Genomic DNA, 18,311 nt, shown 5'->3' on the forward strand with positions numbered 1-18,311 from the left:
AAGATTTGGTAACCTCAAGAAATACTAAACTACTTACGTGGAGAATGGCCATCTGTTTTACCAGGACACCTTCAGTCATATTACCAAGTGAGAACAGAGTTGTCACCCTGGAAAGATGTTTGTTTAGTACGAGGGCACAGGCCAGTAATTCCAACTGCACTGAGGCCAGCAGTCCTCAGGATGGCGCATGAAGGACATTTGGGAGTGGTAAGAACAAAACAGCATTGCAGAGAAGCAGTATGGTGGCCTGGCATACACAATCAAATTGAAACCTTGATTCGAAACTGTGAACCATGCTTACTCAGTGGGAAAAATTTGAAGAAAATGGCTGCTCCACTACAAGTTAGGCCTTTTCCCCAAGCCCCATGGGATACAATTCAGTTGGATATATGCGGAGAAATAACCGTATCACCACAACACCAGAGGTATTTGTTGGTTGCATATGATTTATACTCTAAATGGCCAGAGGTAGCTACAGCAGGGGTCATTACCTCAAAAGTTGTCATCACTACCTTAGAAGGATGGTTTTCATGGTGGGGACTTCCACTAGAAATCATTACAGACAATGGCCCACAGTTTGTGTCAAAAGAATTTGAAGATTTCCTTCAATTGAAGGGCATACAGCATATTTTAACACCGCAATACCATCCACAGGCCAATGGAGGTGTGGAACGTTTTAATCAAACTTTAAAGAATGGCCTTAAGGTACACCTACATGAAGGCCTTCTATTCAGCAAGGCTTTAATTACAGTTCTACAGTACTACAGGTCTGCACCCCATAGCGCAACTGGGGAATCACCAGCAAAACTGATGATAGGCCGTAATCTACGGCTGCCCTTAACACGTGTATGTCCACAGATAAAAGTAACGGAACCCAGAGACTTGCGAGCAAAGGTAAAAACCTATCAGGGCAAAACAAAAGCTTACCATGATTCAAGAAGAAAAGCCAAGACAATTACCCTTAAGGTTGGGCAATGGGTGAGAATAAGAAAACACTCAACCAGGTCAAAATTTGATCCCATATTGTCTGACCCCATTCAGATCCACAGTCAGTTGGGACCAGTCACCTACAAATTGCAGGATGGATCTACTTGGAATGTGAGCAGTTTAGTACCTGTTTCTGAGCCTTCACTGGTGCGGGACACTGCCTCTAACTGGCATTTCTGGAATGATACACCGAATGTGGTTGCACAGCCACAAACACCAGGAAACCCATCAGGCAATACTTCACCCCCTGTTGAACAGGCCACTGAAATGTGTCAAAGTTCAGCCCACACAAGAAACTTACCTAGGCATCTGGATGACTATGTACTTTAAAAGGTTTCCAGGTTTTGAAGCATAATAGAGGGGGGGGAAGATGTTGTGTATTTGCATAAGCTGTGTTAAATTTTATAAAGTTAATTACCTTTGAAGGATGTTAGAATGCTGCAGCCTTGAGAATAGTGGGAGCAGACTGGGAAGCTAGTCTCTCTGTGTGTGTGTGAAATAAAGATGGTGAACTGATAACAGCCTGTCTGCATTACTGAGATATAAGAAGAGGTACCATGTTGTTATCGAAATTAAAACACTCAGCAGGATGACAACTCTGGATTCCAAAATGAACAAAAGAAAATCTGGAAATGAAGTGTCTACGGCTGCCAGGTAACTGCCAGTCTAGGGCACAGAAATGGTTAAAGGAGTTGTTCACCTTTACATTAACATTTAGTATGATGTAGAGCAGGGATCCCCAACCTTTTCAACCCGTGAGCAACATTCAGAAGTAAAAGGAGTTGGGGAGCAACACTAGCATGAAAAATGTTCTTGGGGTGCCAAATAAGTGCTGTGATTGGCCATTTGGTAGCCCCTATGTGTATTATCAACCTACATTGAGGTTCTGTTTGGCAGTACACCTGGTTTTTATACAACCAAAACTTGCCTCCAAGCCTGGAATTCAAAAATAAGCTCCTGCTTTGAGGCCACTGAGAGCAACATCAGAGGGGTTGGAGAGCAACATGTTGCTCACGAGCTACTGGTTGGGGATCACTGATGTAGAGTGTGATATTCTGAGACAATTTGCAATTAGGTTTAATTTTTTAGAATTTTGAGTTATTTAGCATTTTATTCAGCAGCTCTCGAGTTTGAATCTTAAGCAATCTGGTAACTAGGGTCCAAATTACCTTAGCAACCATGTATTGATTTAAATAGGAGGCTGGAATATGAATATAGGTATCATTTCTACAATACTTTTTGTATTTGTTTGTTTTTTATTTGTTATTTTTGATAATAGAGCAAATGCAAATATTTCTTTAAGTTTGCTTCTATAAGTGCTCAAATGAAGTCAACACAACAAATGATGTCAGAATACTGATACCTCAATATATCTTTATTATAAAAATGTAGGCACTAAAAAAAATACAAAAACATACAATGGAAAATAGTTTACAATCATAGAACAGCCAAAGAAATGTACAGTTGTATCCACAGCTGCATACATATGTCTTTGAAAGACTTTTTTGGTAGGAGTGTATTAAAAGTGTAATAAGATAAAAAATGTACATTATCATCTATGAGCACATTTATTGCAAATCACTTTCCCCATAAAGCATATTTATATAAATTATTGTAGTTAGGGATGGGCGAATTTTTTCTCGTTTCGCCGCAAAAATGACGCCCATAGACTTGTATGGCGTTGTGTATCAAAAGAAAAAACTTTGCCGCACAACAACATTTCTTTGACGCCCATGGACTGTAATGGGCATCTGCGATATTTTGGCTGGCGGCGAATTTTAGGTGAAACTAAATATGTCAAATTCGCCCATCCCTTGTAGTCTTTCTGAAGCAAACACACAGCTTTTACCAACGCATGCTAACAGAACATTAAAAGGCAGATTTAACAAAGGTCGAATTTTGAATTGATGTGAATTATTTTTTATTCTAATAAATTCGAATGTACACACAATTGGAATGGGTGGTTATTTATGAAAAAAAAATTGAACGTCTAAAATTTGATCGAATGGGAACGAACCGAACATTTGTTTTGTAATTGAATCGAATACGAATGAAATTCAAATTGAATTTTCCTCCGAAAAAAACTCCAATGTCAGGAAGGCTATTAACATATTTAAATGGGTCACTGGACCTCTGTGGTGACTTGTAAATGAATTTGTCAGGTTTTAGGTGGCGAATATATGAATTAGAACTGTTTCCATGGTCGAGGTCCGATAAATCTCACTTTCGAATTTACATGCACAGTATGTACGCAAAAAAATATTCTAGGCCATGCACAGCACAAGTGCAGCACCAATCCATCTGTTACAGATTGAACCCAACTGGCCTGTGGTTCTGCAGCCTGAGGAACACTATTAGCTGACTCAGCTAAAATATAAATTTGAAAAAAGCTTTGCTATTAAAGGACAAAGTAAGGCTTATTCAATTGAGGTCCCCTAGAGATTATAACCACCTACTTCAGACCCCAGGCCACTGCTCCTCTTTGATTAGAATCAGAACTCCACACTGCCAGCTTGTTTTCTGTTTTATGCTGCTATCCTGCAATGTGCAGTGGCATAACTATACAGAAATGACTGACCCAGCAACTACAGGGTACCTGTAAGAAGAGGGGTGCAGGGGTCACTGGTGACCTGCAACACAAACAAAACTGTAGATGAGCCACGATTTTGCATTTTGCATGCACTGCTGGCTACCTGTGATTTTTCAATGGAGGGAAGCCCTGGAAACATTTATTCAGGGGGGGGGACAAGGCCCACAAAGTTATGTCCCTGTGCAATAAAGCTAAATTTCAGCATTTAGTACCAATTTTACTCTACTGTACAGCCAATGTACATGTTTTAGCTTATATTATTTTCTTTAATTAGTCAGTTCTGTTCTTGAGATTTTCCTTTAGAAATCAGAACATTCTTTCTGTGTAAATTTAAATCTATACAATAGGGATGGGCGAATTTGACCCGTTTCGCTTCGCCAAAAATTTGCAGCCAGTGAAAATTCGCATTGAAGTCTGTGGACAACAATTTTTTTTCTCCCATTGGAGGCTATGGGCATCATTTCTGCGGCGAAACAATGCGAAAAAATTCACTTATCCCTAGTATACATATGCACAGGAGAGTCCATATTGCTTGCTAGGCATATGCATTCTACAGTGAAACACATCTATAACTACAGTATTTCAAAAAAACCCATTACGATAACTCTACTGAAGCAAGCAATATTAAATTGCACATGTGCATACATTGCACAAAAAAAAATTTAAAATGGGTTTTTTGCACATTATGCTCAAGACAAAGTTGGTCTTATCAGAGCTTTGAGTCTGAATACCAAGATTGGGGTATTTTACACACTCTCCTGAATGTAAAAACAGTTTAAAAAAAAAGCAAAACAATATAAAAAGAAATACTGTATTATTTAATATTCTCATAAATACTTTTTATACAATATGTTAAAAATATGAGCTATGATTGTCTGACCTTTTTCTGTCTTTTGATAATGTGTCTTACAGATATAATTTATAATAATAGTGTAGTTTAGATTTGGCCAGATTAGGATTTAAGATTATCATCTACCCAATCCACAAAATTAGATACTTTGGTATAGACTCCATAAACCTGCTTGCTCCCACATTCTTCGGGTCCACCCCAAGAAACTAACCCCTGTGCCACCCAACGTTTTGTGTCAGTGTCCTGCATAATAAATGCACCTCCACTGTCCCCGAGACAGGTGTCTTTTCCCCCTTCATAATAACCAGCACAGAACATATTCTCTGTAACGCTATAATTTCCTGAGCGGGATTCATAGCTTTCCTTGCACACTGCATGAAGCACCACTGGAAGCTTGACATACTGTAGAATAGCAGAGTGTGTCCTCATGCCCGAGCTGATAACTTCATCTACAGTGATGTTAGGATCGGAAATGCCCCAACCTGCCACAAGGCCTAGCGTGTTAGGCTGAGGTCCTTCCAACTCATGCTCAAGCTTTGGCAGGCAAACTGGCATCACATACTGGTTCATTATAACCTTCTCATTCAGCTTCACTAGGGCAATGTCATGGTTATAACTCTCTGGGTCAAACATTTCATGCAAAATGATTTTCTCTATAGTTCTGTTTACTGCATCTGTCTTACTTCGCACATCATGCAAACCCAAATAGACGGTGACATGCTCTTTGGCAACTGGCATCACCGTGTTGTCACGACGTTGAGATCTTAAGTTGTGAGCAGCTGTCAGTACCCAGGAGTCTGAGATAAGAGCTCCACCACCAAACCATTTGTTCATAGGAACTCGTGAAAGATCTTCCACAACAATTAGTACTTGCCATGGGAAGAATCCTGGCTCTGCGTTCCGTCCTCCGATGATCCGCTTCACTATTCCAGGGAGAGGCCGAGCTGGTTTGCCACAAACTGCCCAAATATAAAGATAAAAAAGGACATAATGGTATCATTGAAGGGGTTTTCTCACAAAAACTATGATAGATATACTCATGCAGATTATGCCAAAACTGCCATTGAAACTCAAATTATATACTAAGAAAGGAGCTAGATGAACCCTGTATGAAAATATTATAATACAGAATGTTACTATATTTTGTGTCTTTTTACCAAACAAGCAATGCAATGGCATAATCTACTAGCAATGATGTATCAATGTACAGTGACACTATTCATCATTGCTTATTTGAAAATCTGAATACCTTCTGGTGAATGTTGGGTCTTTTCCAGCACGATATGTTATTCTGCTATAGTTCGAAGCAAATGGACTGTGTGCCAATGTAATATCTTCCAGACCCTTAGTCATAAAGTGAAAGTCTTCGAGGAAAGTTCTTGCAATGCACGCTGTCTCCAAAAGCCACCGCAAAAACCACGACAGAGAGGCAACAGAATGAAGCAGCAGGCAGGCAGAATATGAAAAAGCTGCCTCCATGCCATCTCATGTGTGTTGACTTTTTTTAAGTCAAGTAATAGCCACATATTAAATGCTGAAATACAACTTAAAACCACAGCTATGTCCTGGCATTCCTAGACTAAGGATCACGTATAAACACCAGGGTTCCTTAGGAAACCGTGACTGACTGGAAAAGAATGTCACGTTGTGAAGATATAGTATTGGATGTTTTTGGAACATTATGCTGTCAGAATTCATATACTTTATTAATGCTAATGTTCATGACTTCATGGTTTTAGAAACATTAACTAGTAAAATGATGCTGATGTGAGAGACGATATTTACTGTCCAATAGAGATGTCGCGAACTGTTCGCCGGCGAACTTGTTCGCGCGAACATCGGGTGTTCGCGCTCGCCGGAAGTTCGCGAACGTCGCGCGACGTTCGCCATTTTGGGTTCGCCATTGTTGGCGCTTTTTTTTGCCCTCTCACCCCAGACCAGCAGGTACATGGCAGCCAATCAGGAAGCTCTCCCCTGGACCACTCCCCTTCCCTATAAAAACCGAAGCCCTGCAGCGTTTTTTCACTCTGCCTGTGTGTGCTGAAGAGATAGTGTAGGGAGAGAGCTGCTGCCTGTTAGTGATTTCAGGGACAGTTGAAAGTTTGCTGGCTAGTAATCGTTTTGATACTGCTCTGTTATTGGAGGGACAGAAGTCTGCAGGGGTTTGAGGGACATTTTAGCTTAGGTAGCTTTGCTGGCTAGTAATCTACCTTCTACTGCAGTGCTCTGTATGTAGCTGCAGTGGGCAGCTGTCCTGCTTCTGATCTCATCTGCTGACTGCTGCAATAACAGTAGTCCTTGTAAGGACTGCTTTTATTTATTTTTTTGTTGTTTTACTACTACTACTACTACTACTATAAGAGCCCAGTGCTATTAGTCTAGCAGTGTTGGGGAGTGGGACTGGTGTGCTAATCTGCTGCTCCTAGTAGTTCAGCAGCACCAACTTTAATTTTTTTTTTTAATATTCATTTTTTTTTTATTTTACTTTTTTTTATTTTACTACCGCTGTAGTAGTGTATAAGTTGACCGTTTAGGCATTATTTGCCCTGTAGGCATTATTTGCACAGTGTTTTCTTCAACCCGCCATCTAGCTGTGTGACCTTGTTCACATTCTGTCTAAATATCCATAATATTACCGTCTCCAGAAAAAACACCGGAGTGACTTTTTTCAAGCAGCCATAATATATTTTACGTAATCCGTATCCACCGCTGTAGTAGTGTATACGTTGACCTTGTAGGCATTATTTGCACAGTGTTTTCTTCAACCCGCCATCTAGCTGTGTGACCTTGTTCACATTCTGTCTAAATATCCATAATATTACCGTCTCCAGAAAAAACACCGGAGTGACTTTTTTCAAGCAGCCATAATATATTTTACGTAATCCGTATCCACCGTTGTAGTAGTGTATACGTTGACCTTGTAGGCATTATTTGCACAGTGTTTTCTTCAACCCGCCATCTAGCTGTGTGACCTTGTTCACATTCTGTCTAAATATCCATAATATTACCGTCTCCAGAAAAAACACCGGAGTGACTTTTTTCAAGCAGCCATAATATATTTTACGTAATCCGTATCCACCGCTGTAGTAGTGTATACGTTGACCTTGTAGGCATTATTTGCACAGTGTTTTCTTCAACCCGCCATCTAGCTGTGTGACCTTGTTCACATTCTGTCTAAATATCCATAATATTACCGTCTCCAGAAAAAACACCGGAGTGACTTTTTTCAAGCAGCCATAATATATTTTACGTAATCCGTATCCACCGTTGTAGTAGTGTATACGTTGACCTTGTAGGCATTATTTGCACAGTGTTTTCTTCAACCCGCCATCTAGCTGTGTGACCTTGTTCACATTCTGTCTAAATATCCATAATATTACCGTCTCCAGAAAAAACACCGGAGTGACTTTTTTCAAGCAGCCATAATATATTTTACGTAATCCGTATCCACCGCTGTAGTAGTGTATACGTTGACCTTGTAGGCATTATTTGCACAGTGTTTTCTTCAACCCGCCATCTAGCTGTGTGACCTTGTTCACATTCTGTCTAAATATCCATAATATTACCGTCTCCAGAAAAAACACCGGAGTGACTTTTTTCAAGCAGCCATAATATATTTTACGTAATCCGTATCCACCGCTGTAGTAGTGTATACGTTGACCTTGTAGGCATTATTTGCACACTGTTTTCTTCAACCCGCCATCTAGCTGTGTGTATTATCGTTTCCAGAAAAACCAACTGAGTTTTTGTTGTTGTTGTTGTTTTTTAAAAAATAATGCCAGGCAAAGGCAGGCCGCCACGCAGAGGCCGTGCTAGGGGCCGTGCTGCTATGCAATCCTGTGGCCCTAGCAAATTGCCCAGTTTTAAAAAGCCAATGACCCTGAACTCCCAAAATGCTGAAGAGGTAGTTGACTGGCTTACACAGCACACCCCATCCTCTACCGTTTCTAACTTTACCACAACATCCTCCTCATCCTCCACTGCTATGGCCACCCCACGTAACACTTCCTCCACCACCGGTGCCCCTTCTTCACTGGGGTCAGAGGAGTTATTTTCCCATGAGTTTCTTGAACTGAGTAATGCGCAACCATTATTGCCAGAAGAAGATGAAGGAGATGAGGACCTTACACCAGATTTAATTCTGGCAGAGAACACGACAGAGATGGACATAATGAGTGATGAGGAGGAGGTCCCCGCTGCTGCTTCCTTCTGTGATGTGTCAGAAGAAATTGATGCATCTGAGGAGAATGATGATGAGGAGATTGATGTTTTGTGGGTGCCTAGTAGAAGAGAGCAAGAGGAGGGTAGTTCAGATGGAGAGACGGAGAGTCAGAGAGGCAGTAGGAGAATAAGACTTAGAAGAAGCAGGGAGGACAGCCCGCAGGGATCAGTAGGGCAACAACATGTATCGGCACCTGTGTTCAGCCGGCCAACGCACCCGCCATTGCCGCCAATGCCGCCAACTTCTACTGTTACCGCCAGATCGCACACTTCCAAAAAGTCAGCAGTGTGGGATTTTTTTAATGTGTGTGCCTCTGACAAAAGCATTGTAATTTGCAATGAGTGCAGTCAGAAACTGAGCCTTGGTAAGCCCAACAGCCACATAGGTACAACTTCTATGCGAAGGCACATGAGCGGCAAGCACAAAGCACTTTGGGAGCAACACCTCAAAGGCAACAGGCAAACTAAAAGCCACACTCCTTCTGGTCCAGCATCTTACTGCTCTACCTCTGCTCTCCTTGACCCGTCTGAACCACCCTCCACTCCGCCTTCCACCTTGACCACCTGTTCCCATTCCCAGTCATCTGCCACCAGCCAAGTTTCTGTGAAGGCCATGTTTGAGCGTAAGAAGCCAATGTCTGACTGTCACCCCCTTGCCCGGCGTCTGACAGCTGGCTTGTCTGCACTCTTAGCCCGCCAGCTTTTACCATACCAGCTGGTGGACTCTGAGGCCTTCCGCAAATTTGTAGCAATTGGGACACCGCAGTGGAAGGTACCCAGCCGCAATTTTTTTTCTAAAAAGGGAATACCACACCTGTACCAACATGTGCAGAGCCAAGTTACCGCATCTCTGTCACTTAGTGTTGGGCCAAAGGTCCATATGACTACTGACGCATGGTCCTCCAAGCATGGTCAGGGCAGGTATGTCACCTACACTGCCCACTGGGTGAACTTGGTAATGGCTGGGAAGCAGGGAATGGGTAGCTCAACAACAACAGTGGAGTTGGTGTCACCGCCACGGATTGCACGCGGTTCTGCCACCACCTCTACTCCTCCATCGCTCTCTACCTCGTCTTCTTCTTCTTCTTACTCTGCTGCTGGGTCCTCCTTCTCCTCCTCCACACCTGTGCACCCCCAGCTCCCCCTAGGCTATTCGACGTGCCAGGTACGCCGTTGTCACGCTGTCTTGGGGATGACGTGCCTGGAAAGCAAAAACCATACCGGATCTGTACTCCTGTCATCTCTGCAGTCACAGGCCGATCGGTGGCTGACCCCACACCAACTGCAGATCGGAAAAGTGGTGTGTGACAATGGAAGCAATCTGTTGGCAGCGTTGAGACTAGGCAATTTAACACATGTGCCCTGCATGGCACATGTGTTAAATTTAATAGTCCAACGTTTTGTCTCCAAGTACCCAGGATTCCAGGACGTTCTCACCCAGTCCAGAAAGGTGTCGGCCCATTTCAGACGTTCCTACACAGCCATGGCACGCCTTGCTGACATTCAGCAGCGCTACAACATGCCAGTCAGGCGTTTGATTTCTGACAGCCAGACTCGCTGGAATTCAACGCTCCTTATGTTGGAACGTCTGCTGCAACAACAAAGGGCCGTCAACGAGTACCTTTTTGAACTGGGTGGTAGGACTGGATCTGCACAGCTGGGGATTTTTTTCCCCCGTTACTGGGTGCTTATGCGCGATGCCTGCAGGCTCATGCGACCTTTTGAAGAGGTGACAAATATGGTCAGTCGCACCGAAGGCACCATCAGCGACCTAATACCCTTCGCTTTATTCCTGGAGCGTGCCGTGCGACGAGTGACAGATGAGGCTGTAGACCAGCGTGACGAGGAGCTGGAAGCGCACGATTTCTGGTCGGAATCACCAGAACGAACCCAGGCACCTGCTGCAACGCAGGGAGAGGTGCCAGAAGTGGAGTCAGAGGAGGAAGGTGGCTTTGTGGAGGAGGAGGAGGAGGACCAACAGGAGCAGGCTTCCCAGGGGGCTAGTGGTGACCTTTTGGGGACCCCTGGTCTTGTACGTGGCTGGGGGGAGGAGACCGTGGATGATGCAGTCCTTGATAATGAGGAAGCGGAGATGGATAGCTCTGCATCCAACCTTGTGAGAATGGGGTCTTTCATGCTGTCATGCCTGTTGAAGGACCCCCGTATCAAGAGGCTTAAGGAGAAGGACCTGTACTGGGTCGCAACGCTACTAGACCCTCGGTACAAGCATAAAGTGTCAGAAATGTTACCAACATACCACAAGTCCGAAAAGATGCGGCATTTACAAACCAGCCTGCAAAACATGTTGTACAATGCTTTTAAGGGTGATGTCACTTCAGGAACTCATCAACATTCCAGGGGCAGAGGTGCCAGTAATCCTGCCACGAGCACACCTGCAAGGACAAAGCCCTTTGGCCAGTCTGTAACGTCAGACATGCAAATGTTTTTCTGTCCAAGGCAGCGCCACAACCCTTCTGGATCCACCCTCAAAGAACGCCTCGACCGGCAGGTAGCGGACTACCTGGCATTAACTGCAGATATCGACACTCTGAGGAGCGATGAACCCCTGGACTACTGGGTGCGCAGGCTTGATCTGTGGCCAGAGCTGTCACAATTTGCCATGAACCTCTTGTCTTGCCCAGCCTCAAGTGTGCTCTCAGAAAGGACCTTCAGTGCAGCAGGAGGGATTGTAACTGAGAAGAGAACTCGCCTAGGTCACAAAAGTGTCGATTACCTGACCTTTATTAAAATGAATGAGGGGTGGATCTCGGAGGGTTACTGCACGCCGGAAGACTTGTTCTGACTTCTATGCAGCTGTCCTTCTCTTCAAGCCTCATGACTCCACACACAGCTGTCCTTTAGCGTCCTCCTCCTCCCTCCGCCACCGTTACAAACTAGGGTGCAAACCCTACTGGTTTAATTTTTTCTGGCCTCTGTGCTTCAGTGGCTGCAACCAAAAAAACTGGGCAAACAATGTCTACAAGGTCAACGTATGGCAAAAAATGACTATTTTCAGCATTTATATGGCATATTTTTTCTGGCAACTGTGCTTCAGTGGCTGCGTCCAAAAAAATGCATATTTTCTGCATTTATATGGCATAATTTTTCTGGCCTCTGTGCTTCAGTGGCTGCAACCAAAAAAATGCATATTTTCAGCATTTATATGGCATAATTTTTCTGGCCTCTGTGCTTCAGTGGCTGCAACCAAAAAAATTTATATTTTCAGCATTTATATGGCATAATTTTTCTGGCCTCTGTGCTTCAGTGGCTGCAACCAAAAAAATGCATATTTTCAGCATTTATATGGCATAATTTTTCTGGCAACTGTGCTTCAGTGGCTGCGACCAAAAAAATGACTATTTTCAGCATTTATATGGCATATTTTTTCTGGCCTCTGTGCTTCAGTGGCTGCGGCCAAAAAAACTGGGCAAACAATGCCTACAAGGTCAACGACGTTGACCTTGTAGGCATTGTTTGCCCAGTTTTTTTGGTCGCAGCCACTGAAGCACAGAGGCCAGAAAAAATATGCCATATAAATGCTGAAAATAGTCATTTTTTGCCATATACGTTGAGTCAACGTATGGCAAAAAATGGCTATTTTCAGCATTTATATGGCATATTTTTTCTGGCCTCTGTGCTTCAGTGGCTGCGGCCAAAAAAACTGGGCAAACAATGCCTACAAGGTCAACGACGTTGACCTTGTAGGCATTGTTTGCCCAGTTTTTTTGGCCGCAGCCACTGAAGCACAGAGGCCAGAAAAAATATGCCATATAAATGCTGAAAATAGTCATTTTTTGCCATACGTTGACTCAACGTATATGGCAAAAAATGACTATTTTCAGCATTTATATGGCATATTTTTTCTGGCAACTGTGCTTCAGTGGCTGCGACCAAAAAAACTGGGCAAACAATGCCTACAAGGTCAACGTATGGCAAAAAATGACTATTTTCAGCATTTATATGGCATATTTTTTCTGGCAACTGTGCTTCAGTGGCTGCAACCAAAAAAACTGGGAAAACAATGTCTACAAGGTCAACGTATGGCGAAAAATTACTATTTTCAGCATTTATATGGCATATTTTTTCTGGCAACTGTGCTTCAGTGGCTGCGTCCAAAAAAACTGGGCAAACAATGCCTACAAGGTCAACGTATGGCAGTTGTTTAAAGAGAACAGTAGATTACTAGCCAGCAAAGCTACCTAAGCTAAAATGTCCCTCAAATCCCTGCAGACTTCTGTCCCTCCAATACAGAGCAGTATCAAGCAGATTACTAGCCAGCAAACTTACTATCATCTGTCCCTGAAATCACTAACAGCTCTCCCCCTACACTATCTCTTCCAAGCACACACAGGCAGATTTTTCAGATACATTTTTGCCCTTGATCCCCCTCTGGCATGCCACTGTCCAGGTCGTTGCACCCTTTAAACAACTTTAAAATCATTTTTCTGGCCAGAAATTTTTTTTTTAGATGTTAAAGTTCGCCTTCCCATTGAAGTCTATGGGGTTCGCGAACCGTTCGCGAACCGCTCGCGTTTTTGCGCAAGTTCGCGAATATGTTCGCGAACTTTTTTTCCGACGTTCGCTACATCCCTACTGTCCAAAACTCAGAAGATAAGAGATCTGCAGACTACGGCTTCTTTGCCTTTTAATGGATAAAGAATGTTTTATTTTGCATGCGTTTATGGTTTAAGGCTGGACTTAGGCTACTGACCATCGGTATGACAGAGAAAGAATACTGCTGCATTGTAAATATGCACCTGAATGTAGGCATTAAAAACAAGGCCCATGCATATGTAATAAATAATCTTGCACCCACAAGTAGTATAATAATGAAAAAGGCTTTATTTAATAATAATATTTGCAAACCCTGAAAGCTTACCAGCACTGTTTTCCCTAACGTCACTCTCTCCCTATACCCTGATCATAGAATAGTTATGTTGCTACCATTGCATTCCGCAAAATATCATTACTTTTCTCTAACAATTTTGGATTTTTTTTATCTGATTTATGTCATAAATCCTCAGTATCTTTATGTGTCCTAAATCCTTAATAGATGGAGCTTTAGAAAAAGGCTAGGTACAGTTCATCGAACTCTGCAAGCCAATTATAATATAAATAAACAGAGTATTTCCTTCTGTCCCTCAATCGACGGCTACTGTCCTAAAGCTGAACTTCTCTTTGGGAAACATGCTTAGATGTTCATCCCCATTACAAATAGTGCAAGGCACCAAGAGATATTTTACTGGAGTTACAGTGGGGTACAGTGGAGTACATTCATCAATTCAATGAAAGTGTCTTGGCCAACACTCACCCATGTCCCTTGTCAATCTGGTACAATTTGTCATTTAAATTAGGATTTTCAAGTCATTCAGTTGCTGGAGAGAAATGTCTCATATAATTTTCCCTTTTTGTAATCTTTAAATATTTATAGTTACAGTTTTGTTGTTTTTTACAGCATTTGTTTACCTAATTTCAAAATATAACCTAGTTGATTTACAGCTGCGGAGGAAACCATTGTTTTATTTTATTTTTTGACCCTTTGGGAATACATATAGGTATAGGATCTGTTATACAAAAACCCATTTTCCAGAAAGCTCCAAATAATGGGATAGTCCTCTCCCATAAATATAATTTTATCCAAATAATCCAGATTTTTAAACATTAGTTCCTTTTTCTATGTAATAAAATAGTGCCTTGTAGGTGATCCAAACTAAGATAGAATTAATCCTTATAAGAAGCAAAACCCGCCTATTGAGTTTCTTTAATCTTTCCAAGATTTTTTAGTAGACAAGGTATGAAGATCCAAATTACAGATAAATCAGTTATCCAGAAAACCCCCAGGTCCCGAGCATTCCGGATAACAGGTCCCATACCTGTATATGTAAAAAGGCCATGAGAGTATTTGTAGGGCTTTTTTATATATTACTATGAAAAGATAATTTCTACCACAATGTAAACAAACGCAAACTGAATGAACACATACTACTGTAATTGCCTAAATATTAAGACGATGATGGATCTGAAATGATTATAAATGTTTTATTTTTAATTTTGTATCTGTGTGTAGCACTAGCTATCTATTCACCTAAAGCCATGTAGCACACGCTATACAACAAATAATTCACAACAGTGAAAAAAATCTATTTCAGATGTGACTGTGAAAAGCACCTTGACTTATTTGGATTTATATGGATTTGGATAATTTGGATATTATGGAAAATACAAAAAAATACTTTAGGCCTTGTGGAGTGTTAAGTTGCATAATTCAATATTGAATAATTTAACTATTGACCACATTTAATTGATTATTATATTGAACATAACTATTTGAATTACCATCTCAAATTTGCACAGATTATATGATATGATTTAGCAAATGAACAATTAACCTAAGTAGCCATTACAAATGAATCATAGCACACGGTTATATGTTCGCTCTAAAAAGGCAAATTTGAATGTTTTCTTTTTCACTCTATGACTAAACAGCCCATATAAATGAAAGTAAAAAAAGCAAACTTAACAGCAAATAATGCCATACAATGGCATTTGGTTTTGAGTTTAAGAATGTTTGATTTGAGCCTTCATATAACCTAAATTAATCAAAAGTGTCCAGTTTTGCAGCTTGTTACTCTAAAAATAAATGCGTCTCTTTTGATCTTGGAAAAAATCTTGGAAAAAGTAGAAATAAACAAACTATAAAGACACTAAATACATTTTATGATACTAAGAATATTTTTTAAATAATCAAAAAAAATATTTTAGATGTACTAATCTGATGTTAAACATAAACAATGTAACTGATTGTGAATGGTGTTAATAGCAATTTTTGTATAAACTGGGTCTGTACCTGGCTGACAAGTAGGAATCTTTGCTCCAATCTCCTGGCTAGTCCACTCTCCGCTTGCATCACAAGTATACACAACTGTAGGACAAATGCAGATACTGGTTATGTCAGAAAGGAATAGTTTGTACTATATAATATATTTGTTAATACATTTTATCAAAACATTCCCTGTTTTGTTGTAGAATTGGTAGATATTAAATGAATTCTCTGCCTGCACTAAACTTGCAGGGCTACATTTCTTTTCTTATTACACAGAGGTTTCCTTGCTGTGTGACTAATATAACAAAACGTTGGCAAATCCTCCTGTAAAACCATGTCGAGGGAAATGCAACTCTTCACTAAAAATTAACCTTAAGCAAAGTTATATGACTGACATCAAGTCTATATTATGAAAATCATTTCCAAATCCACTGCTTAGCAGTCTTTAATGGGTTTAGAAAACTTCACAATTTATTTATATGCAGGAGGGAAAATTATAAGTTATAAAAAGGACAGGTGTTTGTTAGTATAGTCCTCCTACACAAAAATGAGAGGGATCTGATCATCACTTGGAGTGGTTCTCTTACATAGTTGCATAGAACCCTACTCCCTAAACTTGAACTACAGTCAAATGTTGATTTTAAATTCCTGCATTTTAGGTTTCTCCTCATTTACACCATTGTCATCCAGTCCCACTAATTACTAATGCATTTCAATTGGTGCATTTCCAAGATTCTACATATTTTTTTTTACACTATAATTGTTGCCTTCTGTAATTAGTGAATTAAGCTCGTCTCTTAAGATAGTGAATAGCTTTAAAATTATTTGCCTTCTTCTTCTGACTGTTTCCAGTCTTCAAAATGGGGCACTGATTCCATCTAAAAAACAAATGCTCTGTAAGGTTACAGATTTATCGTCATTGCTACTTTTTATTACTCGTCTTTCTATTCATGTGCTCTCCTATTCATATTCCAGTCTCTAATTTAAATCAATGCATGGTTGCTAGGGTAATTTGAACCATAGCAACCATATTGTTGCAATTGCAAACTAGAGCGTTGTTGAATAAAAAGCTAAATAACTTAAAAAACACAAATAATAAAACATGGAAACCAATTACAAATTGTATCAGAATATCACTCTCTACAACATACTAAAAGTTAACCCAAAGGTGAACAACCCCTTTAAGCTTTAAAGGAGAACTAAATCCCCTCTCTAATAAAAACCCCTACCCTCCATAATCCCCCCTTCTTGCTTCCCCCCACATAGGCGTTAATAAACGCTCACGGGGGCCATCTTTAGCCACTTCAGTAATATCAGTAAGGAAGCTCCATATCGGCGCATGCGCAGTTGGAGCATTTTCCCGAAGTGACGAAAATTACCAAAGCACCGGAAGAAGACCCGAAGATTACTGAAGCGTCTGAAAATGGCCCCCGTGAGCTCCACTGTGCTGACTCTGCAACAAGGGGAAATTACCGGTTTAGGGGTATTTACTTGTGTTAACTCCAGTGAGAGGGGGAGCAGGGATGGAGGACTATGGAGGTCAGGGGTTTTTATTAGAAAGGGGGTTTAGTTCTCCTTTAAGTTGCTAGATTTTAAACCTTTTTTCCTGGTCCCTGAAAAACAATGGGGCTATGTCTATCTGTGTACGGCTACATTTAAAAGTCATGGTTTAGTATGCATATTGTTTCTAAAGGACAAAAGGGATCTAGATGGGTTTATGGTTTTAACAGTAAATTATACCAGATATACATTTGCATAATTATGATGTTTATTCTTCACAGGGTTTGGACAAAATGGATATGAACAAGCTCCTCTGCATTTGCAGGTACTTTTAGGAGAAATATTTCATGCACCATGTATGTGCATCCTTTGTAACAGTAAATACTGTGCTTTGGTTTAAAGTCTACTAAACAGGAAATTCCTGGAACAGATTGTTTTGTCACATTGATACAAGTACAGTATAATCAGCTGAGACACAGTCTTGAACCCAAGTACTGTAAATCTGCATGTCTTCAAAAGACAATAGATTATGGCAACCATTTTTTTGTGAGAGTGGTTGTAGCCCTTTAGAAATCCACCTACGTGTTATGTTTGGGACCATCATGTAGTAAGGTTCCCTGCAGGAATAGTTAAAGCTGGACTGGTATGTGGTTCGGTTTTCTGCTGTGGAGTAGGTGATGAATCCATTCTCTATCTCCTTTGGCTTTTTGCAGTCAACAACTAAAAAACAAATATGTTGTGGTCAAACAATGCAGCTCTAGAAATACCCTGGTCTATGAACCCCCATAAAATGTAAGATCTATTGTAATCTAGCTCTTGCATCTTCTTGACTTGAATGTGGGGTGCACATTGAAATCAACTCCAAGTATTGAAAATAGATACACCAAGTTGAAAAATACTATAAATAAATTCGATTAACAGTGCACCATGCTGATTCTTTACTTACCTTTTTTCAACATATAATATTCTTCCCAAGACATACAATATTTTGCACAAATATTGCTGAAAAATCTAAAGAAGATGTAACTAATGAAAAAAAGAACCCATTGCATTATAATGAAAAGAGTTCATTTTGTATCTGTGTATCTGCTTTGGACTCCACCACCAATAAATAGCAGATTATAAACTATTTTCCCTGCAAAGAGGCACAGAAATAAATATTTTGTAAAGAAACAGGAACAGTGTTACAGCACAGTATATCATGAATATCATAAATAAAGTAATGCAATCATTGTATGCACTGTAGTATCCGAAGGAATAACGGATAATATTACTAACCCTCAAGGAGTACAGCATGTACAAAAGTCCCTTGTTATATACTTAATTCAGTATTAAACTAC

General features: G+C 40.7%; 1 protein-coding gene across 2 annotated transcripts in view; it reads right to left on the reverse strand.

Moving 5' to 3' along the window:
- Window positions 1–18,311, reverse strand: part of ovch2l.L (ovochymase 2 like [provisional] L homeolog) — a 66,407-nt gene that overhangs the window by 18,006 nt on the left and 30,090 nt on the right. Inside the window, 3 exon segments of one of the 2 annotated variants that reach the window (NM_001088873.1) lie at window positions 2,350–5,386; window positions 15,496–15,570; window positions 17,554–17,691. In NM_001088873.1, the coding sequence (NP_001082342.1) occupies window positions 4,530–5,386; window positions 15,496–15,570; window positions 17,554–17,691 (1,070 nt within the window). In that variant the 3' untranslated portion in view covers window positions 2,350–4,529. 2 annotated transcript variants of the gene reach the window in all.

The sequence above is a fragment of the Xenopus laevis genome, chromosome 5L, assembly GCF_017654675.1.
Source record: "Xenopus laevis strain J_2021 chromosome 5L, Xenopus_laevis_v10.1, whole genome shotgun sequence".
In the NCBI taxonomy this organism is placed as follows: Eukaryota; Metazoa; Chordata; class Amphibia; order Anura; family Pipidae; genus Xenopus; species Xenopus laevis.